The sequence below is a fragment of the Pagrus major genome, chromosome 2, assembly GCF_040436345.1.
Source record: "Pagrus major chromosome 2, Pma_NU_1.0".
Lineage (NCBI taxonomy): Eukaryota > Metazoa > Chordata > Actinopteri > Spariformes > Sparidae > Pagrus > Pagrus major.
Genome location: NC_133216.1, coordinates 18904108 through 18930065, shown reverse-complemented (window position 1 = coordinate 18930065; position 25958 = coordinate 18904108). Strand labels below are relative to the sequence as shown.

Genomic DNA, 25958 nt, shown 5'->3' with positions numbered 1-25958 from the left:
TTGCCTTTCTATATATAACTCCATAAGTACATTAAATACTGTTAAAAGGAGCTTGTCATGGACACGACATGGATTTAGTGTTAATTTTGTCTTGATGAATCAGAGCGATAACCATCTGAAGGTGGATCAATGCTTACAGCACCAGCTATAGCCAATGTGATGAAAAGTGGACAGTTCTACCATTAAATCGATTTATTTTTCACAGCATGTTTCACCATTTTACTGCAGTTTATCTTTCTATCTCAGGTTTTATCTCTTGCAACACAACTGTTTTAAACACAGTCGAAAAAGAAGATGTAAATACGGTATATCTACTAGACTAGACTCAGGCGCAAATGTTCACGAATGGAAAGGTTTTTAAAGTTTTAACGTTATGTTATGTTTAGTCACGTTCGCTGATTCCTTCATCACTCTCTGACTCTCTCCCGGTAGTTACAGCAACAGGTGACCAAATGAAACGCACCCTTACCTTGAGTAAACTTACAGATTTCTCTCGGTTTAAACATTGTTGGACACATTTGGGATAATGTAAATAAACAACTCAACAAAATATTTAACAAAGGTCTTGTTGTTTTATAGACATTTTAATGCAGAAATGTTACATATTATACCTGTAAATGTCCCATCGCTAGCATGCCAAAATAAACCAAAAGGAACTATCACATGCTATAGGGTCGGATGCAGCTACATTATCTGCAGGACGTGAATAAGCTAAAGAGTAATCCATCTGAAATTCATTCCTGCAATAATGTCACTCAGGCAACCCTCGGGAGGTTGTGTTAGGTGAACGCACTGTAAGCACAGCTAAAGCATCTCATCATATCTCCTCTTGATACAACACTGAATGGAGGAAGAGAAAAAAAGGAAAAGAGGACCGAAATAAGAAAAGGGAATTGGCGAAGCTAAGAGAGAGGAAGAGAGAGTGGTGGAGAAAGAGCTGAGACTAAAACCACACTCAGAAGCATGTGGGACATAAATAGAACAAAACGTCACATACAACTCAAGCGTCATCCTCCACTGTAAACACAAATGTATCAAAGTTAAGAAACATCCCACATTATTTAAGTTCAATTATTTCTTACAGTACTTGGTGAATTTTGTCAACCTCCACCTGTTAGTGTTCTCGTTTACCACAGCCAGGCTCTACAGTGAGGCATTTCACTTCATATGACAGTGACTATCGTGTCAATGTGAAAAACGATCTGGGTGCACCCATGATTGATTCTGTTCTGACATCCAGGTTGGCAGGTGTGTGTAGACACATGCAGCTGGGGAGAATGTGAACAACTCAAACACGGACACACACTATTAAGGTGCACCATGTCTCTTGCCTCGTTTCATGAAAACGCACTCCACTGAATCATTAGTGTCTCTTTCTCATAGTTTTCTCTTTTCACCTACTTTAGCCATTAACAACACAGGAAACGTGTATATGTTTGTATTAAAAATAAAGTAAATGATTGCTCATAGCAACAGGAGTTTTCTAGATTTTATCATGCAAGTCCAGACACTAAGATGATAACTGCCAATTCACTTCTTATCCATTCTTTAAAATATCATTAATCCATCTGTCAATTCCAGTCTCCTGTACCTCCATCCATCCATTCATCCATCCAATACCGTACATGTCAATCACAACACGAACCCTTTCAGTCAATAATGTGTTCTGTTGTCACCATGGAAACTGCACATGTTGTGGTCCATAGCGCTTTAAACTTGACTATCAGTGTGCATTCTGAAATGGTCAACAATGTGCAGATACAAACACAAAAATATTCAGAACCAGAAAACCATTTACAAGGTTTTAAATGTTGGCAAAAACAGACACAGGCACACAGATGCACTGTCCATTCACACTACTGTGAAAAGGCAAAGATTGAAGGAAACTGTCCTCAGCAGGAAGTGGTAATGGCAGTACTGGCTAATTCATTTACTTCAAAATGAAGGTCCAAAGAAAGTCTTGGTGGTGGTTGGCTTTAGCCTGGTAATGGGGCAAGTAAATCTTTTGTTAATGCATAGTAGATCTGAACAACGTGGTCAAAAATGTATTTGTCTTTTGTCTTTGGTACTGTTCTCCACCAGAGTTGCAAAATGTTGCTCAAAATGTTGGATTTGCGTCATGGAGCTCAAGCATGAGATTGTCTATTCCTCTATCTGTTTTTCTCTCCTGGAATGTTTCTGCCCTGTTGACTTACTTCATTAACAGTATGTTTTATAAAGTCACACAAAAAACATATGTCACATTTTGGCTTTTTTGGCGCACAATTCTGTTTTCACAACAGGAGGTGAGCCATGTAAGCCAACAGAATGCTACTCACCAACCAGGTGCTTTTATGAAACAACAGCATTAGTAGGCCTTCATTAAATAGGAGTGGTTGCGTCACAATCAGTTCATTAATGAATATACAGGAGGGAAGTAATACCCAAGATTGTGTTTCTATGCAGTACACCAGAGGGATAGAGTGAAGGCAGTTTGTCCACGAGTTAATCGATTGCAGATGGTGTCGTTCTCCCTGTTGATTGCTATGCTAAATGCTAAAATGGGTCGCCAAATATACTTGGGCAGCTGTTAATATACCTGCGCAGCCTGCCCGTGTAAAGACTGTGAGTGGGAAACACTTCATTGTAAACATTGCCCTGCCATAGTGCAGCTGCAGCTCAGTTAACAGCACACATAAACTACAGAGTTTTCTGCAGCCTTCATGTAGTGGTGGCAACAGGAGAAACTGTTACATCTTAGGGCTGAAACCTTTACATGCTACAAAAGTGCTTCAGATGCCCACATAGTGGACAGTGAATGAAAACTTACCTTGATAGGTTTCCCATCAGGTGTCAGCACTTCCTCGGAAAGTTCCATCATCTTCAGGGCCATGTGTGCAATTGGCTTTGCATGACTATCAACCTTCTTGTGAAGTCCTCCTGCCACACAGTAGGCATCACCTATTGTCTCGATCTGTGTGAGAAATGGAGGAGGAGGAAGGACAGAAACTGAAATGAATACGTGTGACTGTCAGTATATGCTGATGTGTGAAATTAAGTGGCCATTCAACAACTCATACCATCTCCACTAAGTAGTGGAAATTTAAAGCACTCCATTCCTCTTGTAATGTAAGAACTACAGTGTCAGTCTGTTTCTCTCTCTTAACCTTTATCATTCAAAACAAGAGTTGGTGAACATTTGGAGCAGATCGTAATAAAGCCTTGCACTGCTTCTGACCCAGTCTGAGAAGTCAAAAAACCTAGGCATAAAAATCAAAGCATTTCAGTTACCTCTTGCCACTAATATATATATATATACTAATATGCAGACATACACACATTCCCCTACAGCACCCATCCTGAAGTTCACTGAAATACCACTTAAACGTTACCATGTAGTGTCACATAAACACAGCTAATAATCACAAAAGCTTAAATCTAATTTCATGCTTTTAGAGTTAGTTATATATCGATATGGGAATTTTTCACTCTCAAATATCGGTATTGGCAATAGCCCCGGAAATCGAATATTGGTCGTGCTCTCATTAATATCCATGTTTGCTAGCTAGCAGTCTGTTTCACTGTTTTTTTGGTCCATTGTTACAGTAATTCGCACATTACTGCAGCCAACAACGTAAAATCACATGGTAAGAATGTGTCTTGCATCAACCAGAAGTACATGGACAGGCACAAAACAAATAAATCAGGGACTTTATCGTAAAATCATTGCTCTGTAGTGCTACTGTTGGTCAAGGTAGCTTTCATTCAGTCATAATCATGATCTCATTCCAAAAATTGGAGGACAGTCATCCCTAGTCCCTGAGTGACTTTACTATGCCTGCAGTATAGCAGCAAGTCTTCTTTGACAATTACTTCCTAAAGGCAGATTAAAACGAGCACATGTGAATAAAGCAAACAGGCAGAGATGTGTTACCATATTTCCTGTTGATGGAGTGAGATACTGTAGGTGTCATGACAGTTGACACTGTCCTTATAAGGGAAGAAAATAGACAGCACAAGAGGGGAAAGAGGTGTGGAAAAGGAAACTAGGAGACAAACTGCTCTCATTTAGGGCTGCCACTGGCTAAATCATTTCAACAGTAACCATGACAATGGCAACATATGGGTGCCTCAATCTCTTCACCATGTCCTCCTGCTCCTGCTTTCCCTTTCACACACACACTCACTCTTCAACTGCTATACACATAAACCTTCTTACAATCACTCAATCTCTCTACATTCCTCTCTGTATCTCTTCCTCCCTTCCTCTAGACATTTGAGACGTGACATTTCTGAGAGATAACACGGAGGAGACACATGTTTCTTATGGGAAAATGGCAAGTATAATTTGTCGTTACAAAGACTGAGATAGAGAGGAAGGATGATGGTAAGCAGAAAGAGTAAAAATGGAGAGAAATACTGATCTGATGATAGAAAGCAAAGATGGAAAGAGGGAAGGACAGCACACTACAGATAACTGCAACTAGAGCCAAAGCCACACTGTCACATGGACAATATTGACACATCTTTCTTAAGCTTCCACAGACTGGCCATTAATCAGTGACTTTTTCCACAACACAAGTACACCCACACATGACAGCACATACACACACAGAGCAGGGCCGCCCATAAGGGGGGGAGGCTTTCTTGGGCCCAGTCGTTCAAGGGGCTCATGGAGGCTAGCCAAAATCATGTTCATCAAAAGCAATGATCAAATTTCATTTTAAACTAGCAATATTACTTACTAAAAAAATCCAACATCCTGTCTCAACAGATAACTATAGCGTAAAAAAGAGGATGTGTGTAACTTTCTGTCTGCTGACCTTATAAACATCCAGGATGCCACACTGGTAGTCGAAGCGTGTGTAAAGCTCGTTCAGCATGGAGATGACCTGCATAGGTGTGCACTGGGCACACACAGCAGTAAAACCCACGATGTCCGAGAACAGCATGGTAACATCGTCAAATTTGCGAGCGGGCACTGGCTGACCCTGCCACAGTTTCTGTGCCACATCACCCGGAAATATGGAATAAAGGAGATCCACGGTTCTCCTCTTTTCCTCCTCCAGTGCCTGGTGAGTCCGCTCTAACGTGGCCTGGGAGAGGAGAGAAGAGAAGGAGATTAATAGGTTTTGTTGTGTTTTGCACTTTGCTTTGATGAAGGCACTGATGACAGCAATGCGGAGATGTGGGAGTACTGCACCAAATTAAAACTGCTGGTGCATGTAAATGTATTCCTGTATTAATTTGATTTATTTTTGATCGTGTGTGTATCTGCATATGCTTATTTGTGTCCGTGGGCGAGCTTCGTAATGCCAAATCTGTCTGATGCAGCGCTATACCATTGTTCAAGCAGGCAGGGCAACTAAGCTATAGCTATTTATAACAGCGGCCTGGGGGAGTAAGTTGCAGCGAGAGCGCGATGCAGTGAGCAGACGCATAAGATTGGGTCAAGACTCAGTGACTTGCTCAAAGGTACTTTGAAAGCAAATTAAAGGAGCAAGTCCCAGGAGCAACACTCTTCCAGCCAGGATGGATTTAAAGGTGCAGTAGGCGATTCTTGAGAAAGATAGTTTCTCATTTCCACGTCTGTAATGGAAAAGTAACGTACACCAGGAAGGTAGTGAGATGATGATCACTGGAAGTAGACTCGTGTTGCACACTCTGGCTCCATATGCATTTTTCTTTCTAATCTGATGACATTTTGTCCCTCTGGCGCTCTTGTTGATTGAGGTTGTTGATCTCGAATAAGGCCTGAGGGCCTAAACATCATCAGATTAAGAAGATAAACACATATGGAGCCAGAGTGTGCAACACTTTTTTCACATTCCCAGGTCTTGTAACTACCATGATAGAAAACAAAGATAAAAACCTACCAAATTCACTATTTCAAGCATCATGGTCACAGGTTATTTGTCATTTTGTTTGGTTGACAGTAGTCAAGAAGGTGAGTCTCCTTTTGTTGAGGCCATAATAGACAATGAATGATAACCCTCATTCTTTAAGTATTTTAGTTCAGTTTCTGTCTGTGTCTATTGTTAAATAAATTTACCTAATAAACGCCGAGCTCAGTGCATGGTTGGCACCACAAACATAGAATCCTGGACTGGCCACAAACCACATGGTGAAAGCAACTGAAGCTTACTGGGGTTCAGGTAAGGCTCACATGCTTTCTAGCTGCTGTCAACAGAAGGCATTCAATGTATGTGATGGCCTGTTAGTAGCTGGTGAGGCTTAGTAGTAATTTAATCCCCTAGAATGCATGTCAAATCATTTCACCAGTACTACCTGCGCTGCAACACAAGCTAGTGCCTATGCTTAGATTATATAATCAGCTTACTGTGAATTTCTCCATGCTTTTCAAACAGTTCCGGCAGATGGAGTTTATGTTATGAATAGGTGGCTTCACAAGAAGTCACAAAGAAGAGCCCATTTTTTAATGATGGCAAACTGTTCTTGTAAACTCAAGTTTCCTCAGTTGTCCTGCTCTGTAAATAAAAACAGACACAGAATAAAGCAACCATTCTACCTTAAGTTTGTCCATTCTCTTCTTCAGGCCATCCTGGGCCTTGGCCTGCTCCCCCACCAGGATAACATCCCGCGTTGCATCATGGATGGGGATATCTGACAAGTGGAGTCCTCTGCCCATCAGCTCCTCCAATTTATCAACACGAGGCGAGCCCAGGAACATCAGGGAGCAAGACTCGGGCACATGGATCATCTGACCCTTCAACTCCATCACCTGGCAGGGAGAGCAATCAAATTGGGAAAGAAAGGTTGATTTGAATTCACTTAAAAAGATAATGACGATCCTGATCATATGCAGACTGCAGAAATCTACTGATCCAGAGGACACGGGGGATGGAAGGCAGATGTTCAATATCAGCCTCTCGTTTACTAAGAATGTTATGTCCACCTGTTGCTTTCCTCTGACCAGTGTGCTCCAATGTAGTACTTATTTACTGTATGTGTACTACTCAAATAACTGCCTTTCTCTACATGAATACCAATGTGAAAGGCTGAATCAAGAATGAAGCTTTTGCCCTTTGATGTTGACTGGGGGAAACCTGAACTCTTGAAACAATACTGAATTATTAAAAATGTATTTATATTCCAGTATCCAACTTCAATGCAGGTTTATGGAAACATCTCAAAGTCATATCATGGCAACGGCAAATGGATATTTGGCCATTTGGCTTTGTAAATGCCTTAACACACAGAAATAAAGCTTTTTTTCATTCTAGTGTTAGAGGGTGGCTTTTTCCATTGAACGTCCATTTTAGAAAATATTTGAAGATCTTGCACTGTGTTATTTTTGGAAGAGAAAAATAGCAAACAGCCATGGTCATTTTCATAATAACATACTAAAAATGTATATGTATAATGTACCCTAAAGATATTAAAATGCTTAGGTCTGAGATTATACTGTAACCCTGTCTCTACTGCATACTATTGTAAACCTGGATACAAACACACACAATTATGCACATGTCAACACGCACACAATGTTACATAAATACATACAGATTATAATTGCAGCATAAGCAGATTACTGTGATTTAGTAAACACTTTGAATTCCATTAAGCAAGGCCAGGTCTAATGTATAATGCATGCTGACCTGTATGGAAAGAGCCTGTAAAGATTGGGTAAACTGGTGACCTTGTTATTAAGGAGACAATCCTGTCATCATCATAATTTCACTGACTTGACCCACGCAGTCCATCCATATGTCCTTAAACAACAAATGCTTGACCTATGATCTAATGCATATGTAATGTCAAAAAACAATATTTTTGTCAGAAGACCTGATCATTTTGAATAAACACTAACAAGGCTGCAAATCAACAAACAACTGCAATAAGAAGTAATAAGTTTCACTAGCTTCTCGACATTTTGTTCACAAGCACTTACACACATGTGCGGGACCTGCTGAATGTCCTCATCACGGGTGTGAGGAGTACAAACTCTCTAGAAGAGAGAGATTCAAACAGACATGGGTTGCTAATTACCCAAGCAGATGTTGAAGAAAGACATAACTGCCCTTTTGAATATGACTCTTAGCTGTTTCACGGTGATAACTACCTCTGCGAGGCACCCTGTGGATAACCACTCTTCTCCTTCATCCTCGACATGATTTCTCTCTCACCTGCTCACTCCTTTACCTTGTTCCTTTTCTTTAGTTTCTCTTTTGGCTTCTCTCTCCTTCTTTCATTCCAGCCTCCCTCTCTCCCTCTCTCTCCCTCTCTCTCTCTGTCTCTGCGCTCCTCTCTCTGTCTCTGCCATTACTTCTCTCTCTCTCTTTCTCCATAGTGTCAGATAGATTATTCCGCCAGTGAGCACACTGCAGCCCTGTTTTATTTATAGCACAAGGCTCTCCTAGGTCTGCATAATACATACAGTCTACATCTACACACACACACACAGTATTTCCCTTCACACAAACACAGAGAATACGTCCAACAGGGAGCTACACAGCCTGTCTGTTTCTCAGAAACTCTGACATACATACATATAAACACACATGCAAACATATACGCACATATGCAGCCTACGACCCACTGGGTCCGAGTTCAAGACACACCCATTCGCTGAAACACAACTTGGCGTGATTCAGTGCATATGAGCTGCTGACACACACACACACACACACACACACACACACACACACACATTCAGTAGTTCAGCAGGCAAGGTTATTCTACATTACTGTAAATGAACATTGGCCTACTGTATGCCTAACATCTGCAGTGTCGTACGGGAGTTTCAGTTAAATATAGATGAAATGAGATGAGTTATCTTTAAAATCTATATGAATTAAAAAGGAGAAAAAGACCAAAAAAAAGATTCAAAAAGATTTTTTGTGCTTTGAGACATCTGACTGGATTGAAGAAAATGCATTTTGACTTGGTATCAGGAGATATTTTGTACCTTCAGCGTGTGTATAACTAAATGTGTAATTTTGTGGAATGAGACCGCTACAGTTACAGGTTATAAGTGATTTGTTAAAACTAATTTTGCTACTGTAGGTCCTGCAACTTGCACTACACATTAAAAATTGCAAGGTGCACTTTTGCTTGACAAGCACTCGCCGGAACAATGCCTGATCAGGTCTACCTCAAAACGCCCTAAGTTAAATCCAAGGTCACTACACAGTGATAACCAGACTTTGTAAGTTTCCTGTGTGCACTCTAATGCCTCAAATGTGGGTTTCCTTGTATCACAGCATCAGGAGGGGGACCCTACCAGTGGCCAACATCTTCATCAAGCCACCTTGCAGGACTGGCATAACCTTCAAGGACTGCAAGACGACTGCTGTCAATGTTCAAACAGTTTTTGTGTAACCGTGTCACTGCTTCTTCCTGTTACACAATGAAGGTTAAAATTTCCTTCTAACCACAGTGGTGACTTTTTAAATCATGTACAGTAGGTATAATTATACCATTGTCTCACCGCCTTACTCTCAGTCTGCTTCTTTGTCACTCTCATTTTCTGTCTTACTCTGTCACAAATTCATACACACACACACACACACACACACACACACATACACACACATATACACTGATGCACAGACACAGACATACATAGACACACACATACACACATCCCTTGAGGCAGTTGTGTTGGCCTAGTTGTGCGTCTCTGTTTAACTCAGCAACTCTCTTCTCCTTCTGCCTGCATCCCTGTCATCACAGCAGAGAGACAGAGGAGGTGAGTGAACGAAGGGGGAAGGAAGGGCAAAAGGAATATTGCGGTTAGGAAAGAAAGCAATACAGAAAGAGGGGGAAGGGTGGGAGAGATGTAAGACATGAAAAGTGCGGTGGGAAGTCTGAATGAAGAATTATGAGAGATGGGAGCATTGTAGCACATCCATCCACCCAGCTTGAAACAACTGGATGGATGGATGAAAAATTTAGCAAAAAGAAAGAGAAAAAAGCTTGATGAGACAGTAAAACAGTTCGACTTTTGGGAGGCAGAAGGTGAAGAAGGAATGTGTTCTTATCAAAGCAGATATGAATACAGCAAACTGCAAGAGGAGGACAGTATGCTGTGTCCTAGTCCATTATGTACAGTAGTGATTCTTCTTCGCAGCACGTTGTTACACGGAGCGCTTGTTAAAGGTCACTGCATTGTCACTACAAGGACACACAATTACAATTTTCCAAGGTAGTTCCGCACATTTGACTCTGACATGTCTTCACAGATAACGTTTGTTTATATAATATATATTATGCTCGAAAACAGTGGCTTGTGCAGCAAAAGGAAAACAATTATATTGGGAATGTTTTTGGTAAAAAACATCAACAAACCCGGGCATCCCTGTAATACTACAGAACTTCATTATAATGCTGTTTGTCACACATTTTGTATTTTAAAAAAATGCAGCTTTTGCGATTTGGATATTGCAATTTCGATAATATTTCAATTTTGTGCAGCCCTGGATTATACAAATATATATGTAATATTTGTATGCATCCACTTATACAAGACATCAAATTTAACATCTCCAAAGACACTCACAATGGGATGGTGAAGCTATCAGTACAGCAACTTCAACATTAGCTGGGCCTATGCTTTTCCAGACCTTGACATGTCAACAGGGAACTAACATAGCGATTCTCCGATGTGTTATAATCTAAAGCCAACGTGTATTCAAATCAAATGTATTGATTACTGTCTCGCGATAGAGAATTGTATATATTTGTGTTTATAAATGATGGAGCTTTGTTTTTACTGCACTCGTTGATGTAAATGTTGTACCTTATGATAGTAAGGCTTGAGCAGCCCACACTGTTTTGTTCACATTTTCTGTATTAGGATTATCAAAATGTACAGATTCAGGTTGCTATCGCCATAGGCAACAGGGAGCTGAAGGTGGATGAAAAGAAGAGAAGGGAGGGGGAAGGAGAAAAAAAAACAGCTGAAAGGGCCAGAGGTGGCAATCGAGGCAGAAAGAGAGGGGGAGTCAGGAGAGGAGAGGAGAGGAGAGAGAACACGAGGAGAACGAGACGCACTGGACTTGAAAAATGGAGAGCAGGTATGAGGGAGAAAGATGGAGAGAAGGATAGCAGGAGGTGGAACGGACAGCTAATGGATTGTCTTTTGTGAGCGGACTCTGGCATGTCAACAGACTCTCATTTGCATGAACAAGCACCGAGCGGCAAAGAGTCAATGAGTCAGCCTCCCTCATCCTTCTCTCTCTCACACACACACACACACACACACACACACACACACACACACACACACACACACACACACACACACACAATGCTGCAATGCTCTTATCTTGTCAGACCCTGGCTATATTGTGCAGTACTCTTACATCCCACTCTTACACGGAAACATGTACACAACCACAGACGCACAAACAAGCAGCCTAGATAAACACTATATTACAACCTTGTGCCTGGCTGTTTCGGACCAGAGTCAGCGGGAGCTTTAAATGCTGATGTCACAAAAAATCACACCTGTGAGGTAAATTCATTTTAGACTTGAATCAGGGGTTGATACAAGTCTTTCGGAGATGAGCAAGTGGCATACTGCCGGATCCATGCGAGCAATGTGGGAAAAAAAACACTGACAATGTTTAAATGCAGTTTTTGTGTCATTCTGCTGACAAACCAACCAACCAACCAACCAATAAACAGACACGGGTGGAAACATAATCTCCTTGGCGGAGGAAAATATCATTTGTTGTAGCCCTTCATTGCTTAACACAATCAGTCTGCACCAGGTCGACAAATTTAATAAAGATGCCAAACTGACCCTTTTGAAAACCCAGTAAATGGGGGAAATAATCAAAATAGATACAATAAGGCAATACAGGTCCAGATCCACCATCATAAACCTGCTTTAACTATTTTTCTCTCTGAATTTGAAGAGGTGTCATTCATAGCCCAGCACCGACTAATGGGAACAATGCTAGCCACAGGTGCTACAGGATGCACATTCAGTGTGCAGGGTGCTGCCGCGAAGCTGACAGTGCTCATGAACCAAGCAGGCAGGGTAGTGAGGCAGTCTCGCCAAGTCAGTTTCATGACTGTAGCAGCAAGGACTTGTAACCACCAGACGCAAACCTTCTTGGCTTTGGCACTCCTCACCGGGCTGTCGGAAGCTCCAGGGAATTTAAAGGTCACTGGATATGCTCAGTGCTGTGCTTATATTTAGATTTTAGGGGGAAAAAAACTTGGTGTTTAGAAAAGCTAAGACACTCATCTACAGGACTCAATACTGTTCATATTGCCTGCTATTTACATGTACTGTTAATAATCTAAATCATCAAAATAAAGAAATGATATGTGTTATCCTCTCATGTTTTATCAAACTTGATCAGTCATCTCCCAGTCATTACTGTATCAAGAACAACAATCACATTTCCATTCTAATTATCTTTGATGACCAGGCTAAAAATGTCTTTGTCATGTTTAGTGTTTTCTCCTTGTCTCTATTCTTGTTTCCTCCTCCCTTGTATTTTAATTCACCATGTTTTGTAAATGTATCAAAAGTAGACAGAGACAGAGAGGGCAGTGATTTTCAAAGCACTCTCCACCGAACAAACAGACCATCACAGCAGTGATTTATCTAGAAACAGATCAAAGGTGGTGCTAATGTCAAGATTCTCTTTGTACTCAGACACGCAGGTGCACACATGCACACAAACAAACCTCATTCAGCAACCCTTACAAATGCAGTAGCGCTTGTTAAATAACAAGTATGACACTGCAGATTTGTACATCCTGATGGTTCCTCCTTGGCCTTCACAAATCTCCCTTGTCCTCTATCTCCCTTTTTAACTAGCCTATTACATTGGGTACAAAAGTCATAGAGAAAAGTAGGATCTGTTACCGTTCAAAATCAGCTGAAACCGACTGCTCGTCTAGGCTTCAGCTCTTGCTATATTTTTTTTCTAACATCTAACATCCACACATATTATTCACTTGGACTTTCAGGAGCATAAAAAAGCACTGACTAATCCAGAATTTTGACTCTGTGACCCAAAGAGTCTGGGAACTTTTGGCTGTTTACAGCAATGGCATCACTACTGGAGGTAGGTGTTGTGATTCATGGATTCTCTGTCTTATTCATCCTGTTATTTTTAAAAGAAAGAAAGAAAAATCAGCACATAGTGTGAGTACATCTTCATCCACAGCTTGGCCCAAACAATCGGCAGCAACATTTATGTTTTCCCGGTTATAGTCATCAAGTAGGTTAAATTCCACATGAATGTTACCTTGTGTGTTATGTCTGAAAACCATAAAACTTAGTCCAAGTTTCGGGGAAATCTGTCAAGTATATTTTGTGTAATTCTACTGATGAACCAACCAACCAACAAACAAATATGGCGCACTGGTTAGATGACAGCTTTTGACAGTACAACCTGTGTCCACTCCCCTGTGTGCTGACCACAGCGCTCACACTAAGCAGATAGAGAAAGATGCAATTTGACCTTTTCAGTAGGTCTTGATGTCTCTTGCACAGCCCATGTCCCTGGGCGAAGACAGGAAAGGAGTCAAACTGAAAATCCACTACAGGCCACTAAAATACACACACACAGTGCAGCGCAGGGGACTGCTCTTTTGTGGCCTCTTTACCTTGGCCTGTCGCCTTCTCTCGCTGCCCTTTCTGGTGAAAATGTCAGCCCATCCTTCTCTTCTCTTTCTCTTTGTTCTGCTTCTCTGCCCAGGTGACACAAGATTCATATGGCAAAGATAAAGAAACACAAACCCATACTGCAACAGATCTTTCAGTTGTCTAGTTGATGGTGTTTGCAGCTTGGAGGTAGTGTCTATCCTCAATTTCAGTGTAGTGCCAGGTTCTGATCACAGGTGACAACACACAAAAAAAGGGAATAGAAAGGGAAGCTACACTGACTCAGTGTAACCAGCATGAATGTGCTGAAGTACCTTTTCTACGTATCTCTTCTGTGGTGAGATGAGAAAGACAGACGATTATAGGGCCAACGCACAGAACCACAGCACAGATACTTCAGCTCATCCTTAACTCGATGTAATTTATGTAGGCTGGCCACCCCACTCATCTGGCATCTAAAAAGGCTAGAAGTCTAATATTATGAATTTGCTTATTTAAATTTTTTTTAAAAAACAATGTTTTTTATGTTGTAAAAGCAACAAAAACATACTATTTTGATCAGTGAGGAAACAGCAATTTACAATGCCATCAATACGATTAATAGATCTAAAAGCAAAGGAATGTTATTATTGTGTCTTGGACTCTTGTACTAAGGATGTGTTCAGTAAGTAAAGTAAACCAACGCTTTCAAAATATAAGCATCAGCTTTTTATCAAAAATTACAACTGAATGTCCTCAGATCCCTAAAAGTCCTTCAGAAAACATCCCCCAAAATTATTAAAAAAAAATGTTTAATGACATAAACTAAGATACAGTTCCATCATAAAATGTAAAAGCTTATTAGCAGCAACGGGGAAATACATATTTTTGAGTTATCCAATCTGTGCAACCCAAGACATATGAGGTGAAACAGAAAAAGCAGGGTAAAGTCTTGTCATGGAACTCATACTAATTGAGGAGGAAGGGGACCACTTATGAAAGAGGAAGCATTTTTGGAGCAATTGTTGTCGCATTTCAATTTTTGACAGCTATAACCCCTTTTTGAATGAATTCTCCGTCTGATCGCATAAGTGAAAAGCTGGGAATATGCAAGAGGAGAATCGGGAAAGCTTTGTGGGAGAGAAAAGCTGGAGACTGGTAAGCAGCAGAGAGGGAGTGCAAATGATAGAGAATTTATGAGTGACACTGACAGAGCTGAGTACCGCTACAGTACATCTCCTCTCTAGCTTTCATCTACTCTCTAACTGTGAAGAGGAGAATCCTGCTGCTACTCCTGAGGGTATGTGGAATGTGAGCATTGCAGTATGTTATATATATGGAGTATATATGTATGGGATCCCCCTGGGTTTTTTTTTCTGGTCAAAGCCAGACCAAAATTTACCCAATTAGAGATCCATGTACACAAAGCTGAAACACTATCTTATCTTTTTTTTACAATACACTGCAGTGCAAACAACTTTAGTGAGAGGAGCCCATACAAATGATTCACTTTTGTGGTGTTCACTCAAACAGAATTTCTCATAGCTTCAAGTTCACAAGTACAAGTGACGCACTAATGTAGTGACGTACCGATGGATGTGGAGTGGATATAATAACAATAATTTGTAGCCGGAAAAAAGCCAAGTCAATAAATCGGCCATACCACCCCTGTTGAACTGAACATCTAGCAAGAGCAGGCCCAGTGCATAGGTACCTTGATATAAATAATAGTGCTGCAAACACTTACAGCACTAGAACCAAAACTAAGACCGACAGGTATATACGTGGAACAAATACCACAACTTAAACCTTCCAACACCAAAACAATTACAGAGGAAATACAGGACATGATCCTTCAAGAGCTTCCCAACCTAGAACAGTACCACTTGTGCACTGCAATAGTAGACATGCTTTTTCCCCTGTAGTGCAGCCTCAATCAGTGTGTTTCCACTATAACTGTACCTTTAATTCAGAATGAATTGGTACAACTGTGTTATAAAAAATAATAGTCCATACACAAACATAGTCCACATACACACACACACAACACAGCATAGCACAGCACTGCGGCTGGGCTGATCAGTCTCCTTTCTGTCAGTTCTGTTTAGTGTCAGGGTGTTTGGTGCTGACACTGACAGCCCGCAGAGACCATCCAATCAATAAAGAACTGGATATAGCATACAACTCGGATTGATTAATTGTTTCCGGCAAACTGGAACCAGTTCAAACCTCATTCCTCCCATGCATATACGTCACTGGCTTGCGGGTGTGCTGTGGCATCAGCAGTCTGATTTTTCTTTATTTTTTTGAAGATGCTACACTCAAACTTTAGTCTAAGAACTGAATAATTTATGTATTCAACAATACCAAACTCGGACACTGCACTCTGTCTTTACAGACCTCTTCCTGAAGAGAACACTCTGTAAATCTGTGTGTCAGCATTCACTGGGGACATTTGTAACAAACCAGAAAATGAATCAAACTGTGGCCTTCTTGCACAAGCTTCCAGTGTTGAAACTTACATTTGATAACATAACATTTACAGTACAGAAAGTTTTGTACTTGATTGTGACACAAGCTGAGTACATCATGTATCAAAGTGCACAACCTAAATTAACAATAAATAATGTGCTACTAAAATGGGTGGGTTTTATCATGAAGCTTACTGTGGTACTGCAAATGGCATGGTGCCTTCCCTATCCTGGCCATGTTCATTAAAAAAAAACAATAATAAAAGCAGCAAGTGAGAAACAGTGTCATCTGTAGGGTTTCTTTACCTTCTCCTTGGTGCCAGCCTGCGTGGTGTCAGGTCTGGTACGGATTGTAAAAGGGGATGCAAGCCTCAGGAGTATGCCCTGGAACGAAGGCTCCATCTTGGGCGAGACAATCTCAAAACAGTCCCTGAATGAGAAGTTCCGGTGAGGCTCAATGCGAGCCTGTCTCCTCAACCCTTCTCCAAGCTGCAGTAACTCCATTCGAGGCCCCAGAACAAGGTGAAATGGAAAGGCACGGCAAAACGTGGCCAGGCCGATGCGCAGATCACTGGGGTTGGTTGAGAGTGAGGGGGGGGTGCGTTTAGTGGTCACCGAGGCAGCATTTGGGAAGGAGCAGAGGGAAGGAGGTCGTGTTTCCTGAATTTGGAAAGACAAGCAAACTGTGGGAACAGAGGTCGGGAAAGGAGAGGGAGGGGATGGGGACGAGGAGGGTGAGGCAGTGGGGGACGCAGTCGGGGTGGGGGTTGCGGAGTCACCGTCTGTGTGTTTTATATCTTCATTGGGCAATAAGGGAGTTAGAGGTGGCACCTCTTCCACCTCAACTTCTGAATGAAAGATCCGCCTGGCAACTGCACGGATTAACCCTGGCATGACCAATCCAACAACAGGGGCAGGGTTGAAACAATGAAGAAGCAACACCTTTCCTCTTCCATCTCTTTCTCCTTGCTCTCCAACTTTGTCCAATTTTCTTCTTCCTTTCTCCTCCTCGTGGGGATCTTTGCACTGGAAGGAAGGGCTCTCAGATGAGGCACGCCGCCCCGTGGAGGTGCGAATGTGTTCCAAAATGGCGTCAAAGCCATTGAAGAAGTCCTGGAGGTTGCCGCCCACAGCCCGAAGCACTCGCTCATTTTCTTCAAAGCATAGGCCAAAGAACTCCTCTCCGAAATGCTCTCGCAGCTCACAGAATGGTACTCCTGAGAAATAGGAGGAGCAAAACACTGATGTCAGCAATACAGAATTGCACTCTTCTGAGGATACACACAAATTATCAACATCATAGACTGTGATACACAACAATAAATCTAACCTGCCAACATGCACACAAATAAATACCTACACTGACCAAAAGCAATATGATTGAGGAGACATGCCATTAACCATTCTGCAGACTTGCATCTAGGTTCACTGTCTTTCAGTATTATTTCTCAATGCAGAAATCTGCACTTAATTTGCCACACTCTATGTATAATAATTTCCTGTTACAGCTTCCTTTTACATGAGATGTTACCTCTACTCCGTGTCGTGTTTTGGCCAAGATTTAAATTCAGCAAAAATAATTCTAAGCATATCAACCACAGAAGATCAGTGTTCAAAGTAATCAAACATCAAAGCCTTGCTAAGTAATGAATATTGATAAGGTAAAATAATCATGTCACATGCCTACAGACGGAATCATAACTGAGAAAAATTAGGATTAAAGGATTATGGCAAAATAAACATTGGCATTTAATATAAATAAAACCTGACACCATGAAATAGAACAAAATCAGAACAATCCAAAAATGTACAAGAACAAAACCAAAATTCAGAAAGGATTGATAATGACTTAGTAGGGCACAACTTCACAGACATATAGGGAAAGAAAGAAAGAAAGAAGAAGAAGGGGAGGTCACTGGGAAGTTACTGGTAAAACGATTATGGGTGATACTAGTGTCATAACAACTGACGCAATGGCAATAGTTTCAAGGCTTTAGAAGCGTTAGCTAGGTGGGCTTGGCAATAATAACAGTGTTAGTAGTATTCACACAATATCCTAAATCTTCATGAATGAATGATATGCCATATGAATCGCTCTATGAAAGAGGATTAGCATCCTGTTACCATGGAAAATGCTGCTTCTGGTTAAGTGACAGGACAGATATTGTCATTGCATAATACAACAAAACTTTGTTCAGCAGCAATCCTTAACATAGCAGCATCACATATAAATATAATAACATATATATATTATGTATATGATATATAGTCCATATTAAATATATAGTCAGCCATAATTCGCTCAAGATATGATGGGTGCTAGGAATAAGGTGTCGAGATAGACAGATAATAACGCACATTTACAACTTAAACCAACATCATGCCCAAACCCCACATAAGAAATGTTGGTATTTTTGCGTTCGGGGGTGCAGTGACTACAGTGACCCAAGTGTTAAACTCTTTGGAAACCTCACTGTGTCTCAAAAAAGTCCTTTCATCTGCTCAAAGACACATGTTGTCCAATGAGCCTGTTAAAAACTGAACTCACAAACTCAGATCAGTTTACTATGACACATTGCATTTAGAGCTGCATATACACAGGGGATACACAGGCGAGAGAGGTCAGGTGATTTGCGTGTCATCGACAGTGATATGGGTATTTTACCAAACTACTGGGGGGAAGAGGGTACTATTACTTAAGGGAAAGCTTTCAGTTGATTTGCATTCTTATGTTCAATTATCATGGTCATGGACATTGGGTATTGACTGAGAAAAGACATAAATAAAAGTGGCCAAAGGAGAGTTTCTTTGCAGGATGGCTGGGTTCAACCCTTGGGACAAAAGATGGACCTTGAATATCAAGAAGAGGCTTAGAGTAGAACTATACTCATTCTGATTGAAATAAGTCAGTTGAGGTGGTTTGTGAACAGACGTCTTCACTGGCATGGATTTATTGGATCCAAAACATGCTGTAGGGATTATATATCCCATCTGGCCAGGGAACTCCTCAGAATCCCTCTGGAAGAGCTGAAGGAGGTGGCAGGGGAGAAGGATGTCTAGGCTACTCGCTTAGCCTGCTGCCACCATGACTCGCACCCAGATAAGTGGCATAAAATAGATGGATAAATGGTTAAACTCAGAGGGACTGAGGGGAAAAGGCGATAGAAAAACATACAGGGAAGGTTGAAAGAGATGAAGAGAGGAGGAGGGAGGATTTGCAGGCAAAGACAGAAGAAGACAAAGAGAGGGGAGGCAAAGCTGAGGCGAAATGTGTGATGCAGATAGATAAGAAGATGCCTGAAGGACAGAGGAGTTAAATAAAGTAGCAGTATACAGTTAATGCATTCAGTGGTGGTAGCTCTGCATAACAGAAAGACAGGACAGAAAAGGAGGTAAAGGACTGTAAAAAGAGGCAGGAAGAGATCTGTGAGGACGAAGCTGTACTGAGTGACTCACAAGGACACTGTGTGTTTCTGTGTTTGTGTTTTTTTTTCATGTTAGGCCACAGAGACAGTGTAAGCCTCGAGAGTGAGTCACACAGTGTGTGCGTGTGTTTTTGCATGTGTGAATAATATTTTTTGTGTCTGTATGCGCGCTACCTAGGTCATGTTACTGTAGTTCCCTTTTTCATTAAAAGTGTCTAAAGTGTGTTTTAGAGGTCTAGTCTCTGAGGGTGGATTGTCGACATACACACGTAAACAAACAACACTGATACTAAAGGACATGTGCCTACGTGTGTCTTGGTGGTATTAAAAATAACACAGTACAGTACAATCGATCCCGTGCAACAATATGAAAAGAACACTGCCAGGAACAGAGGGGTGAAGAGTATAAACTGAATACATACACAAATTCATAACCTTGTCTAACTGTCAAACACACAATAATACACACAGCCATCTTACTTTACTTCACATACTTACCCAGTATGGTGGCCATATACTGAAGGATTTGTAGGACGTCTTCCTCTGAACCAGAGTTTTCTAGAAATGGGCACTTATCCTCTCTCTTTTCTCTCCGGCGCTCCTCACTGCCAACTTCCTGACACCTGTCAAAGACACAAAAACCAAACACACACACATGGGATAAGCCATGATTAGCCAAAAGATCAGCAAATATGAAGGACTAATAAGGTGCTAACAATAAGATGAAACCTCCATCTTATCACCTGAACGTGGGCAATTTTTCTTTTGTCGTGCATGTGTTTGTACCAAAAGCCATCAAACTGCATAATTCTTCACTACAAACCATACTGCCACCAATTCTTGCAGATTACTCCTTCGTAGGAAAGTAGATCCACTCAAAACACTTGACTGTTACACGTTAATCTGACATTTTTCCTGGAAAGACACATTGCTGCTGAGATTTTCAAAAATCATTCTTCCACTTAATGGGGTGATAACAAATAAGCAAGAGTAATGTGTGCGGGGTTTTTTTGTGATTTGCATGACCTAACAGTTTAATTAGCCTGTGTGGGTTCACTAAGCAGATCCAATGAAGCAGCTGGACCACAAAAGACAAAGATATGTGCTCAAGGTCACCTTTACAGTGGTAATAAGGGAGAAGCAAATACTGCTCTTTCACTCCCCCACACAGATTTATTTTGTCGGCCAGTGAATTAGAATAAAAGCTTGATTTCTAACCTTTATGCTACAAATATGTGTACTGTCCAACAGAAGGAATATCATTTGCTTTTAGGTTGATGTGAAATTGTTGGGATACTTTGTGTCACAATAACGTTGCCCAAGATGTCAGTTTGTGCTTCATGGACAATGTTAGCACGTGTTGTTTGTTTGCTGAATCTTCTTAGCAGAATCCTACTGTTTTGACATGAAGGGACAGTGAGAGAGAGAGAGAGAGAGAGAGAGAGAGAGAGAGAGAGAGAGAGAGAGAGAGGCGGAGACAAAAGGTGAAGGTGAAGTGTGTCTTTTTAAGTGTCTGTCTCACTGTGTCAGGACAGGGATAAGGGACAATGAGGGGTAGCAGAGACAGTGATGGGATCGGAGCCTGAACAGGTGTGTACATGTGTGACGGACAGACTGACAAAATAAAGGCAAAGGGGAGAAAATGAGTGATAGGGACACTGAGAAAAGACAGAAAACAGACAGCAAGTGAGTGCGGGGACAGACAGAAGCAGACAGTCTCACCTGATTTCTTGTTGTCTGTAGAATTGTAGAGTTCGCTGTAGAGCCTCCTGAACAGTCTGTGTCTGCAGAAGAAGCGGAAATATCAGACAAGCATACGTGTAATTTATTGAGTTCCCAATATCAGTCACTTCATGTATACATGAACCATCCCAGCAAACCAACAACAATGCCAGAGTTTCACTTCGAGTAATCTTGCATTGTAATTAATAAAATCCATATTGGCTGAATTCCAAGATGCTGTAGTTTCAGGTTTCTGGTATTGTGCATGCTGTCTCACTGTAGTACTGTCATGACTTACAGGGACACATGAATAGGACAGAGTCACTGTTAACTTTATTGGCAACACCTGTGCTTTTTCTTTTATGACAATTCAAAATGTCTGCTGTGGAAAGGTCTATCTGTAAGCCTACAGACCCCACTAAGCTAAAAGTGGAATATTACCCATTTCTGCACATTTGTATAATTTTCAGAGAAAAAATGTATTAAATTTTGTTTCAGCCTTAGCAGCTTTCATAACATAATTACTATTAATGTAATTCATTTCATTTTATCTTTGTGAGTGACTCCTAATAGCCCAGTGTTTGTGGAAAAAATTATTTGCCCCCATCGAAAGAGATTGTTTTTCATTTCCTTCACTTCCTTCTCTCAAACGTCTACAAAAATAAATAAATAGATACTAGAAATATTAATAAAGATTTAGAGTTGACCATGTACACTCCTGCATTGTCCGTGTCTGTGTGTCAAGCTGGCGTTTTTTGCCTTACTGACAGCCTAAGCCTGAGAGGGCGGGTCCAATGTGATTATCTGTGATACAGCTCAAATGCAAGGCTGTAGTGACAACACTAGAACTCTGTGTGCCAGCTGGAGAGGTCATTCTGAGGCCTCCACCCACTCCGGACAGTTACAGGAGTGATTGTGCGTGCGTGTGTGTAAAGAGACAGAGGGCGGCCAAGAGAGATAGTGAGTTGTGGGGTTGTAGAGCAAAAGCATGGGGCTGTGAGAAATGAGGCACAGAGTGTGTGTGTTTGTGCAGTCAGAGAACAAATCGAGATGTGTGTCAGTCGGCAGGTGTTTTAAAAGGTGAGGAGAGTATCGAATTAAATAAGAGTGAGACATCATATTGTAGCTAACCAATGGGAAAAAGTATCACAGCTTCTCTTCTCAGTGCTGACTTGTTTTTCTTTATTCTGTATTTATGTCCATGTCTTCAACAATGCTAATAAATACAGTCAGAGCCACTTGAAACAATGCCTGCTGATACAAAAATATTACCACTTTTAGCTACACCAAGCCTTAGCAACAACAGGAGCGAGATGTGTAGCTTAAAAAATACCCAGCGGGCCATATTTTCACAGTCTATTTGTGAGCAAAAAACATGCTTTTACTCCCTGTCTCCTCTCTATTCCCCACTTACATGTTGGTGTGAATGCCTACAGTATGTGTGTGTGTGCATGTGTGTTTTCTCATGACGATCTCCTCATACTGCGGCCTTGATTCGGCTACTCATTTACCACAGAACATGCACATAATAGTGTGTGTACACACGATTCTACAACATGACCAAACACACAGGCGCTAACCGTTATCGGACACACACACACGAGCAAACATACTGTACACATACATCATCATTAGTCTGCATTGTTGCAATCGCTGGCATGTTTACTGTACACACACAACTCCATACCCCATTGCACATTAATCTGACTAAGTCACACACACACAAACACGCTTAGATGGAGGGATTTGGTTGACAGCTGGTGGACCAATTTTAGATCACCTGGTTGTTAGGATATCGTTAAAACACTACAACATCTATTGATTAGTGCAATATAAACATAACATGGTAAAACAGAGTTGTGGGAATAAATTGAATGTTACTAAATAAATATTATTATGTAATCCTGGCAATGATGATAGAGTGTAGACAGGAGAAATAGCATGTAAGGGAAGATTAAAATAAAATGTGTCCAACAGGAATTGCAGTTTTTCTCTCTTTTAAGACACACTGACACACACTCTCCTCTCCCCGTTTATCTCACCCTTCTCTTTCTCTAGTCCCCTCTCTTCTTTACCCAAACCACTCTGTCTCTTTTGTTTGCTCTGTTTCTTTACCTTGGGAGGGGAGCAGAATCTCACCAATACTCACTCCATTCCTCTTGCTCTGTTGCTCTGCATTGCTTTCTTTCCCTGTGAGAGTCAGTCATACCGTTCTCTACTGCATGTGAACCTGTCTTTTGCATAGTGGACCACCTCCTCCTTGCCTCCTTTTATTGCATCTCCCTCCTCCAAATTTCCATTAGTGTAAACTGGTGTGGTCTATGGTAACAGAGCAGTGGGTAGTGGTGCTTCAGCTCAGTTGGAAAGCTGCTACGCTACTAAAGGAAATAGGAACCAGATGAGACCCTGCCAGATAAATCCCAGCATGAGATGCATCAGGCCGCTCTATAGGGGAGGAGGAGTGTAATAAAGCAGGTACAAAGAAAACAATTCTGTTGATATCTGCTTTATATCAGGATTTTTGAGGCACAGCAATTAATGTGACAATGAAGTACTGCAGTGTCAGCTGTGTAAGGACCCATTGCATCGGACATGGCACGGGTGATTGTTTTCCTGAAACATTTCAGTGTACTATTTATCTCCCTAAAAGCTGGAATTACACGACCAGCAGTAGTTGAATCAATCAATCTACTTGCTTGATGCACACGTCTGAACACACAGAGTTGTGATTTGGAAGATGTGCACATCAACTCCCCTGCGAGAATCTGCAACCATAACATCCAACCCAAACCAGGACACGTCGGGCTGGGTTTGGACAATAATGTAGAAATCATGTCCAGGTTCAGGTCAGGTTTGGTCATATCAATTTATGACATAACCATAGTTATAAAACTTTTTTTTGGTACATGTCTGTAATCAGGGTAAACAGGCAAGATGTAACCATGGTAACAACTGTGTGATAGGGAAACACAAACTCAGTGTTTCAGCTTAAATTAACTGCTGTCGAGTTCCAGTCTTGGTTCTTTATTAGTCTCTCAGATTCAGTCGGGTTTGGACACAAAAATGAGGCCCGAGCTGCACTCTAGTTCTCAGAGCCATTTATTAGGAACTTTGGAGAAGCATAGTCCCAGTTTAATTACTGGTCACTTGGAGAACTGTGTATTTTTATTATCAACTAGAGACCATCCTGCAATGGGATCACACCAGCCGCAATGCTTGTCAGCATGTTGACATTCAGACAAATGAGTACTCAGGGTTCGGGTTAGGGTCTTTACTACATTACTGAATGAGTAATCAGTACTCATGGCTCAGACCACACCCATCTTTGAACTTGGCCTTCGTAAGTGCATCCTGCAAGGTTGTTAAGTGATCGACAATAATCTCTCCACAGGCATATAAACACCTGCCAAAGTACTCAGTGTGGTAATTCCTGCTACAATAGGTGTCTCCAGGAACACATTTTGCCATGATGACACACACACACACACACACACACACACACACACAGACGAGATGAAAACATCTGCTGTCGCAGTTGGTAATAAGTGTAAGACATGTCAATAGATTGACCACCTTGTCATGTACATCCATAAATTTGTTATTTTTACTGCATTCATACTAGTGTGTTCAAATCACAATTTCAAAAGCATGATGGAGCAAACTGTGGTTGCAGTGTATGCCACATCACCAAAACATCAACTGTTTGATTCCACCTGAGGATCTTTGTGCAACCCACCCTGTCTCATCTTGTTAGTTGTCTTCACTATCAACTGTCCAATAAAGGTGTGAATGATTAAAAAAATTATTAGATTTATAATCAAACTAGCAGTTATATTTCAAATAACTTGCACTAATGGTTTAATAGAGATCAAGTTGTGAAAAGGAAATGTTTACATCATCCCTGCTTTGTGTAGTTGTACAAAATGTTTTTAAATGCTTTTTGTCATATTAATTGTTTAATTTTTTTTAAATAGAAAAATGGTAAATGGAGTTATGAATTAATATTTCTCTCTGGGGGATGTTTGGATTTTCTGATGTCAAGAAGGTAGCTCCATTCATTTAAATCTGAAAAAAACAAACAGGTAAACTCATACAAAGTGGTGTTGAAACATTTCCATGAAAGCATGTGCACGCAGCATTATGACCAAACCACTTTGACTATACTAGCTAGAGGCAACATAGATCTACTCCTGACTGAATTTGGCACCTGATAGGGTAGACACAGATTTTGAATACACACATTAGCACACTCACACACTTGTCTCACACTTTTTATATTTTGGCCAACACTCAGGGCCTTTTGATCAGTGTCATGGGTCACTAAGCTAATGGCCACCTTCCATGTGTATACACGAAACTGAGAGAGGGAGACAGAAAATGAATGTTTGCACACATGTAAGTGTGTGTGTGTGTTGTTGCTTCTGGGTCAGGGTGGTCAGGGTGAAGACAACCACAGAGAGCATGCTCTGTTCTCTCTGTTACGGTCCATTGCAGTCAACAACAGACACTGCCACTGCACGCAGTCAGTGTGTGTGTGGGGGGGGTGTGTGTGTGTGAGAGAGAGAACAAAAAAGATAATAAACAGTGTGTTGTGTTGTGAGTGAGTGAGTGAGTGAGTGAGTGAGTGAGTGAGTGAGTGAGTGAGTGAGTGAGTGAGTGTATATACTACATGCTAATTGGCTGATTGTCTACTGTACGTTCTTACCAACAGCAGCAATTAAACATTTTGATGGCACCATCAATGTTAATGTATTTCGAAAGTGGACAAACATTAATCACGCTTTGGCA

At 41.1% G+C, this 25958-nt stretch overlaps 1 protein-coding gene across 1 annotated transcript in view; it reads right to left on the bottom strand.

Annotated features, from left to right (window-relative positions):
• gucy1a2 (guanylate cyclase 1, soluble, alpha 2) overlaps positions 1 to 25958 on the bottom strand; it is a 35609-nt gene that overhangs the window by 5271 nt on the left and 4380 nt on the right. Inside the window, exons 2-7 of the mRNA XM_073491252.1 lie at positions 21171 to 21232; positions 19947 to 20071; positions 16330 to 17240; positions 6509 to 6721; positions 4803 to 5075; positions 2810 to 2953 (exon numbers count right to left, since the gene is read on the bottom strand). Coding sequence (XP_073347353.1) covers positions 2810 to 2953; positions 4803 to 5075; positions 6509 to 6721; positions 16330 to 17240; positions 19947 to 20071; positions 21171 to 21232 — 1728 coding nt within the window. The remainder of the gene's footprint in view (positions 1 to 2809; positions 2954 to 4802; positions 5076 to 6508; positions 6722 to 16329; positions 17241 to 19946; positions 20072 to 21170; positions 21233 to 25958) is intronic.